Source organism: Geotrypetes seraphini, chromosome 12, assembly GCF_902459505.1.
Source record: "Geotrypetes seraphini chromosome 12, aGeoSer1.1, whole genome shotgun sequence".
NCBI lineage: Eukaryota > Metazoa > Chordata > Amphibia > Gymnophiona > Dermophiidae > Geotrypetes > Geotrypetes seraphini.
The window spans coordinates 81920814-81933724 of NC_047095.1; the positions used below are offsets into that span (position 1 = coordinate 81920814).

Sequence of the window (12911 nt, forward strand, 5' to 3'; positions counted from 1 at the left end):
ACTACCACTAGGCGTACCACCATTTGGATTGCTAGAGGCAGTGGCCAAGAGTTGATCAAGGCTTCATCGCTTCTCGCTCAGAATGTCATCAGCTTCACAGTTCGTTGTCTAGAGCTATTGGGATTTGCCATAAACTACCAAAAATCCCATCTGCATCTGTCTCAGATGCTGGAGTTCTCTTGGTTAAAACTCCGAGATTGAGCTTTTCTACCACAGCAGAGTTGACATCTCATTCACTTGTGCCAGCATGCCTCTACCCTGGCACACATAATGGCACAACAAATACTACATCTTCTAGGCCACATAGCCTCCACAGTACACTCTGTTTGCACCTCAGAATAACGTACTGGCCTCGAGGCTGCTGATTGCCAGCCTTGAACGAGCAAGAGGGCAGGAAGATCACTCCTGCTCCAAGCACTGGCTGGCTACCAGGGACCCAAAAGATGCCAGGGACCCATGGAGGAGGTGGAAGGAGGTGTGGTTGTCGGTTTCGGCAAGCACAGGAGGCAGAAGGGATTCCTCCTGTCTGGATTGTATTTCCTTCAAATATACTCAGGCTGGGCTGATGCTGCATGGCTGTGTAACAGCCCACAATGTCCAAGCTATGGCTGCCTCAGTAGTTCATTTCTGCTATTCAGTTATTGAAGATTCATAGATCATCAAATCTTCCCAGCATATCAAGACATAAACGTTCATAATACTATGTTGTAGACAATTGTATTAGCAGGCAGTTCTCATGTCGCGCTCCAGTGAGGATACTCTGAATGAAATTCACTGGAGCGTGACATGAGACCTGCCTGCTAATGTTGGCCTCGACCGTGAAGAAAATTTTGAAACATGTCATGTTGGTGGAGGCGCTCTCGCAATGCACTTTAAGAATAAGATAAGTTCTTATGCATCTTCTATTTATTACTGCTAAGTTTGCACAAAAAACTGCTGTATTTGCACTTTATATATAAGAAGAAAAAGTTTAAAAATTTACAAAAAAAAGGATCCATTGAAGATATTGGCTCATATTATCCTTCTATGAACTTTAAATAGAGGAAAGTGAGCCCTCTAAGGATTCTACACACTTTAGAAAAATATTCAGTTTTCTACAACATAGTATTATGAACATTTATGTCTTGATATGCTGGGAAGATTTGGTGATCTATGAATATTTGAGTAGTCCCAGATGAAGTTTAGCCAAATAGTGGACTGAGTACGATTCAGTTATTGAAGACATCTGTGAAGCAGCCACTTGGTCCTCGTTCACCTCTCACTACTGTTTAGATCAGTGTATCACAAACTGTGTGCCCCGAGATGCCGGTGAGGAGGAGAGGCGTCGGCGCCAGCTGACTGCGTACAGGACGTGCCTCTCGCCGATGCCTCTGCTCCTTCTCACCTCTCCTTCTGCAGCCCCCCCCTCCTTAGTGGTATTAGGAGGCTGAGGCCATGGCTGGAGGATATCTGCGTATTTCTGGGTGCCCTCTATCAGCAACCCTGAGATTAACCCCAGCAGCTTAAAAATTTTTTGACATCCTGGTTTAGATCAAAACTCCAAAAGAGACAGTCGGTTTGAGCAAGCAGTTCTGCAAAATCCATTTACTTCTTGATGCCAACTCCTTCGCTAGGCTCTTGATATATGTATAAATCTTCTTCTCCAGACTCGTGATCCTGGCAACTTGGGAGTCCGACATGTAAGAATATCATAACTGTTTGTCTTTGGACAAAACAAAGTTACTTACCTGTATCAGGTGTTCTCTGAGGACAACAGGTATACATTCTCACAACCCATCCACCTCCCTAATTGGCTTTTTACTTTTTTTTTTTTTTCACTGAACTGATGGTTCTACGAGCTGATGTCAGGCAGGAAGGCACCAGTATGTGCAGTTTGGGAAGTGCCTAAAAACTTTTAAGTGATAGTGTACTTGGAAGTGTCCATACTGGGTTCTGTGGATGACGTCAGCCACATGTGAGAATATATACCTGCTGTCCTCGGACAACACCTGGTTCAGGTAAGTAACTTTGCTATTTGTCTCAATTGCACAGCTTATGCTTCTTATGCTGAGTCCACCATATTAATGCTCCGTGCACTGTCTATACTGTATGTTACATTCTTTATACTTAGCTGCCTACTTTACATTGTTCTCCGCTTAACTATTTTTTTTTCTCTTGTCGTTTTTTTGGTCTTTTTTTCTATTCTTGAAATCATTGACACAGAAATACAGATGAAATGTGCTGTCTTCTTTATGCTGTGCAGGTTGGATCAGGTCATCGTTCATGTGGGCTCGTTATGTCTGAAAGAGGCTCAGGAACTGGTGCGTGGTTTTTTGTTTGTTTTGCTTGTATTTTTCCATTCTTGTTTCTCAATTCCTCCAGCTCTTTGAGTTGTGAATTAATTTATACTGGCTATTCTATACACAAGAGGGCTATGACGCTTAGTGTGCTTCTTACTTGCTTTTCAGGCTGCACATGCTGCTGAAATTAAAGCGGGTGCCATATCTGTTGTGGCTCCTTCATTTCTGAAACCGCCCAACAAAGGTATGCTTCTAAATTAAACATTTGAATATTAGTGACCACATGTCAGAACCCCTGTGCAGATATTGCACTGATATTTATAAAGTTAATAAGTACACTTAAGTAGAGTTTTTGAGGCCAATTTATAACCCCCCCCCCAAAAAAAACAACACAACAAAGAAACAACAACCCAACAAACAAACCCTGAGTGCCTCAATTTAGGAACCCTTTTCTAGAAATAGGTGATCAGAGTTAGGACTTCTGGCCAGAAGTCTTAACTTATTTCCTTTTGCCAATTCTTGATTCCTAACTTACCTTTTATTATAGGTCTCTGTTCAGAAGATTAAGGCCAAAGCAGTGACCACAACTAGAAGAATGTTAGGGTGCACAGGGGAATGGATTACCAGTAATCAGATGCTTGATTAACGCCTCTTTTAGGCATGAGCCTGAGATGTTCAGATACTAAGGGTTAGATTCACTAACCTGCCTGATCCCTAACCAATCTACAGCAGGCTGACAAATTTACAAAGGGTCAGCATGCAAATGGGGGTGATCGGAGGAATGCCCCCTACTGACCACACGGTTCGCTAGTGAGCGATCCTGAAGCATGCGCAGACCATCTTCTTTGTCTGTAGATGGTCTGCGCATTCTTACAGAGCTGCGAGCTGCTTGCTTTTTTTTTTGAAAAAAAAACAACCTTTTTTTATACTTCGCGAGCCTGTGGTTTTAATCCGCTTTAAACCTACGGGTTAAAACCACGGGCTTGAAGGACAAGAGAGTCGGGGCGGCAAGACAAGATTTGGGGCAGAGAGCAGAGCGGTGAGTCGGGGCAAAGAGTAGGGCGGCAAGGCAAGAGAAGTCAGCAGAGAGCAGGAAAGGTCGTGAGCGACTAGTCCCTACCAGTCACTTCTTTTTTAATCGGCCAACCCAGTCAGTGTTCAGAAAAAGTTTAGTGAATCGCGTCCTCCTTACTTTGCATGCCATTTCCCCTCATTGCATGCATGGATCGGAATCAGATCGGCCACGAGGTTAGTGAATCATGTCGGGGTTGCAAAGGGGTCACAAACTGATCGGTACACGGTCGGTACGCTTCGTGAATCTAGCCCTAAAACCCATATGCTCAAAACTCACCATGCCTTTAACAGTGATGCTAAACAGTTTTAATCTGTTCACTGTTGAAGTATTTCAACTATCGATGTCCAAAATGGCTAATCATAGGCTTTTCCATGGTTTATAGCAGCCTCCGATAATCATATGTAAATAGAAGATTACAATGAGCACTCCGATCAATGCCCATATGATGCACAAAATGAAGCACTGTTTTTTTAATGCTCCAAAATCTCCAACAGGTCTGGAGATGCTGATAGTGTTAAAAAAAAAAAAAAAAAGCTGCTGGACACAGATGTGCATGTTTTACAAATTCGCACAGTATCTGTCCCCATTAAAAAAAAAAAAGTCAAGCCCATTCCCTCTTGCTAAATTGAAGATCAGTAGGAGGGATGCTCACTCCTTCTTTGTGCTGGCAAGTTTACATCTTTAGAGTGGCGGGCTTTCCCCTTCACAGTGCATCACAGTTTTGATATGCTGCTGTATTCATTTCTGTGTGTTAAACAAGCAAAGGATATGGTCTTCTAAAAAAAAAGAAAAGAAAACCTGCTTGATATACAAGAAATTATCAGCATTGTTCTTCACACAGCTGAATGGTTTTACACCCACCCTACCCAATTCTCATTCACCAACACCTGTGCTACCTACCACCTACATTTCTAACTGGAGCTAAAAAAAAAAAAAGCCACAGCCTCTTCTCTGACTCCTGCTTCTACCGCTGCATTCTAGTGTTAATTGAGTCATTAAGCTTCTCCGTTTCTTCAGCAAGTGATGGTCTTATAAACCCCACCAGTGGTTCCTTTTAACTCCTTTTTTGCACATTTGTGTTGTGTTAATTCATATCTATAATATGTATTTGGCAGAAGGAGGAGCTAGCAGGGCATCATGCAAAGTAGAAATCCATGTTTCTCACATAGATAAGGTATATGGATATAACAGAGGAAATATGAAGATTAAAAAGATATAAGGAAACTTGACATTGAGTCTGAACAAAGGTCCATCTAGCCTATTGTCTTGCTTCATATATTGGCCAATCCAAGTCGCAAGTACCTGAAAGAGTCTCAAAGAGTAGTAAGATTCCATGCTATCTACCCCTTAGGGATCAGCAGTGACTTTCCCAGGATCTATCTTTAACAGGTTAGGCTCTCTACCTCCAGGAATTTATCCAAATACTTTTTTAAACCCAGCTATGCTGTTTTTACCACATGCCCTGGCAAGTTCCAGAGCTTAAATATGTAACTTCATGTCATGTCTCTTAGGCTTTTTTTCTTTTTGAGAGTGTAAACAATTCACCTTTTTGTAGACCATGCTCATATCCATCCTCAGTTGTCTCTTCTCCAGCCTGAAGAGCCTTAACCTCCTTTTAGCTTTTCCTCATATGAGAGTTGTTCCATTCCTTTAATCATTTTGATCACCCTTCGTATCTTTTCTAATTTTTTTTGTTTTGTTTGAGATGTGGCAACCAGAATTGCACACAGCATCCAGGGTACGGTTGCACTATGTGATAGGTATTCACATTTGTTTTTATTCTTTCTTACCTAACAAGTCCTAAAATTCTGTTTGGTTTTATTAGTCAATTCCACACACTGAGCAAAAAAATTTTGTGTATTATCTTGAGTGGTGGCTCTTAACAGAGACCCTAGAGTCATGTGGCTGTAATTTTGGGTTATTCTTCACCATAAGCATTACTTGTTGGGGGAGAGAGTATTGGTGATGTGTGAAGTGAAGTATCTCAGTGTGCTTTTGGACTCAGGACTTACCATGAGAGGGCAGTTGCTTGCTGTAGTTCTTAGGAGAATCCAGATAAGACCTGCAAGAAAATGTAAGCAAAGAGACCCCCGAGACCTGGGGGAGAATCCAGACTAAGAACTGCATGAGACCCCAAAAAGTTATACTTCTAAGAGAGACATTGTACTTATGAATTCATGCTTCTGGACATTCATATTTCTCTTTGTCAGCAAGAGACAATCTGCTGTATGAGAGATTCACTTTTGCTCTAGTGACTGGCAGAGGTCTGCTGACTGTGAAATCATTGATAAACTCAAGCACCAAGATAGCACAGTTACTTACCATAACAGGTGTTATCCAGGGACAGCAGGCAGCAATTCTCACATGTGGGTGGGTGACGTCATCCGACGGAGCCCTGATGCGGACGCCCCACAAGCAGACCTGCTTGAAGAAACTAGAAGTTTCGAGTCGCCCGCACCTTGCATGCGCGAGTGCCTTCCCGCCCAGCACAGGGCGCATCTCCTCAGTTCAGATAGCTAGCAGGGGAGGTGGGTGGGTTGTGAGAATAGCTGCCTGCTGTCCCTGGATAACACCTGTTACGGTAAGTAACTATGCTTTATCCCAGGATAAGCAGGCAGCCTATTCTCTCACATGTGGGTGACCTCCAAGCTAACCAGAATGGGATGGTGGGAGTGTTGGCAACTTAGGAAAATAAATTTTGTAATACTGTTTGGCCAAACTGTCCATCTCGTCTGGAGAAAGTATCCAGACAATAGTGAGAAGTGAAGGTATAAACCGAGGACCAAGTAGCAGCCTTGCAAATTTCCTCAATAGGTGTAGATCTGAGGAAAGCTACAGAAGCTGCCATTGCCCTGACTTTATGTGACTTTACTGTGAAGGGGTAAACCAGCCTGGGCATAGCAGAATGAGATACAAGCCGCCATCCAGTTGGAGATGGTACGCTTAGAAATAGGATGTCCCAATTTATTTGGATCAAAGGAGACAAAAAGTTGAGGAGCAGTTCTGTGTGGTTTGGTGCGTTCCAAGTAGAAGGCCAAAGCATGTTTACAGTCCAGAGTATGAAGAGCTGATTCTCCAGGATGAGAATGCGGCTTTGGAAAAAACACTGGAAATACGATGGATTGGTTGAGATGAAATTCTGAGACCTCTTTAAGTAGGAATTTTGGATGAGTACGAAGAACCACCTTATCATGATGGAACACAGTGAAAGGTGGGTCAGTAACTAAAGCTTGTAGCTCACTGACTCGTCGAGCAGAAGTGAGGGTAAAGAGAAACACCACTTTCCAAGTGAGATACTTCAGATGAGCCTTATCAGTTGGTTCAAATGGAGGCTTCATGAGTTGAGAAAGGACAACATTGAGGTCCCAAACTACAGGAGGCGGTTTGAGAGGAGGTTTGACATTGAAAAGTCCTTTCATGAATCTGGAAACCACTGGATGAGCAGAGAAGGGTTTCCCTTCAATAGGCTGATGAAAAGCCGCAATTGCACTAAGATGGACCCTTTTAGTAACTTTGAGTTTACGCCCAGCAGTGTCTACGGTGAGCTGTCAAAGCTCAAGGTTAACAAAGCAATGGGGCCGGACAACCTGCACCCCAGGGTGCTTAGGGAACTGAGTGATGTCTTGGCGGAGCCACTGTCCACGCTCTTCAACCTCTCCCTTAGTACAGGCAGCGTCCCGTTGGACTGGAGGACGGCTAACGTCATTCCACTCCACAAGAAAGGCTCAAAGATGGAGACAGAAAACTACAGACCAGTGAGTCTAACATCGATAGTGAGCAAACTAATGGAAACTCTAATCAAACACCAATTGGATAAAATCCTGGATGAAAAGAATCTACGGGATCCCCGACAACATGGATTTACTAAGGGGAGATCATGCCAATCCAACCTGATCAGCTTCTTTGATTGGGTGACAGAGAAGCTGGATATTGGGGAGTCCCTGGACATCGTGTACCTGGACTTTAGCAAAGCATTCGATAGCGTACCACACCGCAGGTTGCTGGGCAAGATGAGTTCTATAGGATTAGGTGACACATTGACGCAATGGGTTGGGAACTGGCTTGGAGGTAGGCTTCAAAGGGTGGTGGTGAATGGCACCCCCTCCGAAATGACGGAGGTGATCAGTGGAGTGCCACAGGGCTCAGTCTTGGGCCCAATCCTATTCAACATCTTTATAAGGGACTTGGCAGAAGGGCTTCGAGGTAAAATAACATTATTCGCCGATGACGCCAAACTAAGTAATGTAGTGGGCAAATGCACAACAGACAAAGATTCAATACCCGACAACATGATGCACGACCTACTCCTGCTGGAGCGCTGGTCTAGGACATGGCAACTCAACTTCAATGCCAAAAAATGCAAAATTATGCACCTGGGCAGCCAAAATCCATGCAAGTCTTATACCCTTAATGGCGAGATCCTAGCAAAAACGGTAGTAGAACGAGACTTGGGGGTGATCGTCAGTGAGGACATGAAGTCTGCCAATCAAGTGGAGCAGGCTTCATCCAAGGCAAGACAAATAATGGGTTGCATACGAAGGGGTTTCGTCAGCCGTAAGGAGGAAGTCATTATGCCATTGTATAGATCCATGGTGAGGCCCCACCTGGAATACTGTGTGCAATTTTGGAGGCCACATTATCGCAAGGATGTGCTGAGACTGGAGTCGGTGCAGAGAATGGCCACCCGGATGGTCTCGGGTCTCAAGGATCTTCCATATGAAGAACGGCTTGACAAATTACAGCTATACTCGCTCGAGGAGCGCAGAGAGAGGGGAGACATGATCGAGACGTTCAAGTATCTTACGGGCCGCATCGAGGCGGAGGAAGATATCTTCTTTTTCAAGGGTCCCACGACAACAAGAGGGCATCCGTGGAAAATCAGGGGCGGGAAACTACGAGGTGACACCAGGAAATTCTTTTTCACTGAAAGAGTGGTTGATCGCTGGAACAGTCTTCCACTACAGGTGATTGAGGCCAGCAGCGTGCCTGATTTTAAGGCCAAATGGGATAGACACGTGGGATCTATTCACAGAGAAAGGTAGGGGAGGGTCATTAGGGTGGGCAGACTAGATGGGCTGTGGCCCTTATCTGCCGTCTATTTCTATGTTTCTATGTTTCTATGACTTGAGACCAGAATTGGATAAGTGCAGAAGATAGTCCAAAACAAAAGATAAGGGGGAATGCTGAGGCTCCTTATGATGAGAAAAACACCATGTAGAAAATCTAGTCCATTTTTGGTGATAGCATTGTCTAGTGGTAAGCTTTCTAGAAGCTTCTACAGATTGAGAAAATTGAAGAGGGTTATGTTGAGAGGAACCAAGCTGTCAGGTGTAGAGACTGTAGGTTGGGATGAAGCAAAGATCCTTGACTGTGTAAGCAGAGAAAGAAAAACTGGTAGAAGGTAAGGCTCCCTGCTGCTGAGTTGAAGTAGAAGGGAGTACCAGGGTTGCCTCGGCCATCAAGGAGCGATATCATAGTGGCATGATCGTTCTTCAACTTGACCAGAGTCTTGAGAATGAGAGGAAAAGGAGGGAATGCGTAGAGGAAAAGACTCGTCCATTCCAGAAGAAAAGCATCTGTCTCGAGGCAGTGAGGAGAGTATATCCTGGAGCAGAACTGAGGCAGTTTTAGTTGTGGGAAGCCGCAAAGAGGTCTATCTGAGGCGTAACCCACTGTGAAAAAATGTGATGAAGAGGCGAGGAATGGAGTGTCCATTCGTGAGGTTGCAGGAGACGACTCAAGTTGTCCGCCAAGCAATTCTTCGCCCCTTGAATGTAGACAGCCTTGAGGAAGGTGTTGTGACGGATTGCCCAGTCCCAAACTTCCAGAGCTTCTTGACAAAGGGAGGCAGACCCTGTCCCTCCCTGTTTGTTGACATAATACATGGCAACTTGGTTGTCCGTGCGAATGAGGACTACTGTGTCGTGAAGGAGATGTTGAAAAGCATGGAGAGCTTTGAAGATCACTCTGAGTTCCAACTGATTGATATGACACTGACGATCCGTACTGGTCCAGAGGCCTTGAGTACGGAGACCATCGATATGAGCGCCCCAAGCGTAGGTCGAAGAGTCTGTCGTGAGGACCTTCTGATGGGTGTTTGAAAAAGCAAGCCTCTGGAAAGATTGAAAGAGAGCATCCACCAACGGAGAGCCTTCTTGAAAGAAGGAGTGACTGAAATGTGTCAGGAAGGAGGATTGCAAACTTGTGTCCATTGAGATGCCAGGGTCCACTGAGGAATTCTGAGGTGAAGTCTGGCAAAAGGAGTCACATGTACTGTGGAGGCCATGTGACCCAGAAGTACCATCATGTGTCTCGCTGAGATGGAAGAGTGGGAAGACACTGTGTGACAAAGTTGTAGAAGAGCTTCCAGACGTTGTTGAGGAAGGAATGCTCTGAGTTGGACAGTGTCCAGAACAACTCCAATGAATTGTAGATTCTGAGAGGGTTGAAGTTGAGATTTGGGAAAGTTGATTTCGAATCCCAAACTTTGTAGGAACCAGATAGTCCGTTGGGTCGCTAGAATAACCCCTTGAGATGTGGAATCTTTGATGAGCCAGTCGTCTAGGTAGGGAATTATCTGAAGACCATGATTCCGTAGAGCTGCTGCTACCACTACCAGGCACTTGGTGAACACTCTGGGAGACGAGGCCAGGCCGAAGGGTAGAACTCTGTATTGGTAATGCAGATTCCCCACCCAAAATCTGAGGTATTGACAGGAGGTCGGATGGATGGGAATATGAGTATAGGCCTCCTTGAGATCCAGAGAGCATAACCAGTCATTCTGCTCGAGAAGGGGATAAAAGAACGCCAGGGACAACATTCAAAATTTTTCTTTTACTAAAAATTTATTGAGAGCCCTGAGATCCGGAATGGGTCGCAGATCGCCCGTCTTCTTCAGAACAAGGAAGTAACGGGAGTAAAAACCCCTGTTCTGCTGTTCCAAGGGAGCTGGTTCGATGGCATGGAAATGAAGCAGTGCTTGAGCTTCCTGAAGAAGAAGGGTGGTCTGGGATGGATTGGAAGGATACTCTCTTGGAGGAAGCTCTGGTGGAACCTGATTGAAATGGAGAGAGTATCCTTCCCTGACGATGGTAAGTACCCAGAGGTCAGATGTAATTAGTGTCCATCGATTGTAAAAATGATGGAGACGACCTCCTATAAGGGGAAATGGAGACAGAGATAGAACAATGTAGGTTATGCTCTGTTGGAAACAGTCAAAAAAGCTGAGAAGCCTTAGGTGCAGCAGAAGGTTGGGGTTTCTGTTGCTTCTGAGGTTGCTGCGTTTTCAGAGGAGGGCAAGTATAAGGAGCCGGCTTTGGAGGAAAACGCCTTTGATAGATGACAGCAGGGTGTGTAGGCTTGGTCGGAGCCGGCTTTGGTTTGGGTCTGACGATGGAAGCAAACGATTTCGCATGGTCAGATAATTTCTTGGTGGCTGCCTCGATGGATTCATCAAAGAGGTCGTTGCCTTGACAAGGAAAATTAGCTAAGAGGTCTTGAAGGTTAAAGTCCATGCCAATGGTTCGAAGCCAGGCAAGACGACGAAGAGCCACTGAGCAAGCAGCTGCTCTGGCAGATAACTCAAAAGCATCATAAGATGATTGAAGGAGATAGAGACGTAATTGAGAGAAAGAAGCAATCAGTTCTTGAAACTCAAAATGCATTTGGTTGTCCATATAAGCCAAAAATTTTGGCAGAAGGGAAAGAAGAAATTCAAAATAAGTAATGAAATAAAAATTATAGTTAAGGACTTTAAAGGACATCATAGCATTCTGGTAGATGCGACGTCCAAATTTGTCCATAGTTTTCCCCTCTCTCCCAGTAGGAACTGTGGCATAGACCTTGGAAGGATGGGATCTCTTCAAGGAGGATTCAACAAGCAGGGATTGATGAGAAAGCTGTGAGTTGTCAAAGCCCTTGTGATGCATAGTTTTATACCTCGAGTCCAATTTTCCTGGAACTGCTGGTATGGAAAAAGGAGTCTCCATGCACCGAGCAAAAGTCTGACTCAAAAGCTTATGAAGTGGAAGCTTGAGACTGTCAGCCGGAGGCTGAGGGAGACGCATGACTTCTAGAAATTCCTTAGAATATTTGGAGCCAGTATCCAATTTTACATCCAAGTCCAGAGCCATCTGTCACAGGAAAGACGAAAAAGATAGCTGATCTGGTAAGGCTTGGTCTCGAGAAGGACTCGAGGATGTCGAGGCAGCTTGTGTTGAAGAAGAAGCTTTGGCAAGGAAAAAAGCATCGAAAGAACCTGGTGACTTGGACGAGGCAACTGAGACCTCGAACGAGGAGTCGGTGGTCTGGTTGAGGTTGGAGTAGAATGAGCTTCGAGGAAGAGGGAATATCCTGTGAAGAATGATGCCTGGAAGAATGCATCGATGAAGGCCTCGAACAATGGTGAGAGCTGTGTCTAGAACCAGATCTTGAGGATCGAGGAGATTTCGCCTCGGAGACACAAGCAGCCGATGCCAACGTGTGAATAGGGCTAGAGGCTGTAGATCGAAGCTCTAGCGGCTTGGAGGAGGAACCTCGATGCACTCGCAAAGACTCTGCTCCTTGCTGAGAGTGTGAGAATTCCCGTCGATGCACTCGCAAAGAATCTACTTCTTGCTTTTCGTGCTTGGATGGCAGACCAGACATTCGCAGAGACTCTGCTCCCTGCAAAGAGTGTGAAAGCTCCGACTGGGACATAGGAAGCAGCTTGACCTCGCGGGAGTCTGCTGAATGCCCAGGCAGGATAATAGGAAGCAGTTTAGGACCCATAATAGTAAGGTACTGAAGAAACTGCTTCTCTAATATGGTCTGGAAAGAAGCCGGCAAGGGCGGATCCGCGTCTGAAACTGGTCCACCTGCCTTGGCTGGAGGTTCCTTCGAGGCAGTGTGAGTGTGCTTCGACTTAGTAGTCTTAGACACTTTAATCACCACCGATGGAACCGACTGCTGAGCTATCTGACCTGAGGAAACAGGGGAAGATACATCAGGTGACGTCGAAGCAAGAGCCGCTGTAAACGATGAAGGTTTGATGAGGCTCGAGGTGGAAGCAGGAGGTGCAGAAGGAGCCTCGATGGAAGTCGAGGTCGAAGATGCCTTCGAAGTCGAGGGATCAGTTGGAGACTCAATGTCAAAGAGCTTATCCACCAAAATGCAACGACGCTTGAAAGCACGAGGCTGAAGTGTTTGGCAAGGCAGGCACGACGTTGGATGATGTTTCGGCCCAAGGTACTTGAGGCAGCGTCTGTGAGGGTCCGTGAGGGAGATCGCGCACCAACACTTGCTATACTTCTTAAAGCCTGTAGTGGGCTGGGACATAGGCCGAAAAATAGCCGCCGCAAAGTCGAAACTCGCGGGCTGCAGCCGAGCGTTCCGTCCCGGAGAATGGATGGAAGAAGACAAAATTTTTATTTTTTTTTTAACTAAAAGAAATAAAACAAAATAAAACAGCGATTCGTGAAAGAAAATACACCAACCGTGGTCGAGAGAAGGCAAAAAGTGAACGAAATTGAACGCAGAGAGTCAGACGGACTTCTCGGCTCCGCGGAAAACTAAGAACT

General features: G+C 45.2%; 1 protein-coding gene across 5 annotated transcripts in view; it reads left to right on the forward strand.

The window, feature by feature from the left end:
* NPL (N-acetylneuraminate pyruvate lyase) overlaps positions 1-12911 on the forward strand; it is a 90639-nt gene that overhangs the window by 29679 nt on the left and 48049 nt on the right. For all 5 annotated transcript variants that reach the window (XM_033916088.1, XM_033916087.1, XM_033916089.1 and 2 more), the window contains 2 exons: positions 2243-2300; positions 2448-2523. In XM_033916088.1, the coding sequence (XP_033771979.1) occupies positions 2243-2300; positions 2448-2523 (134 nt within the window). The remainder of the gene's footprint in view (positions 1-2242; positions 2301-2447; positions 2524-12911) is intronic.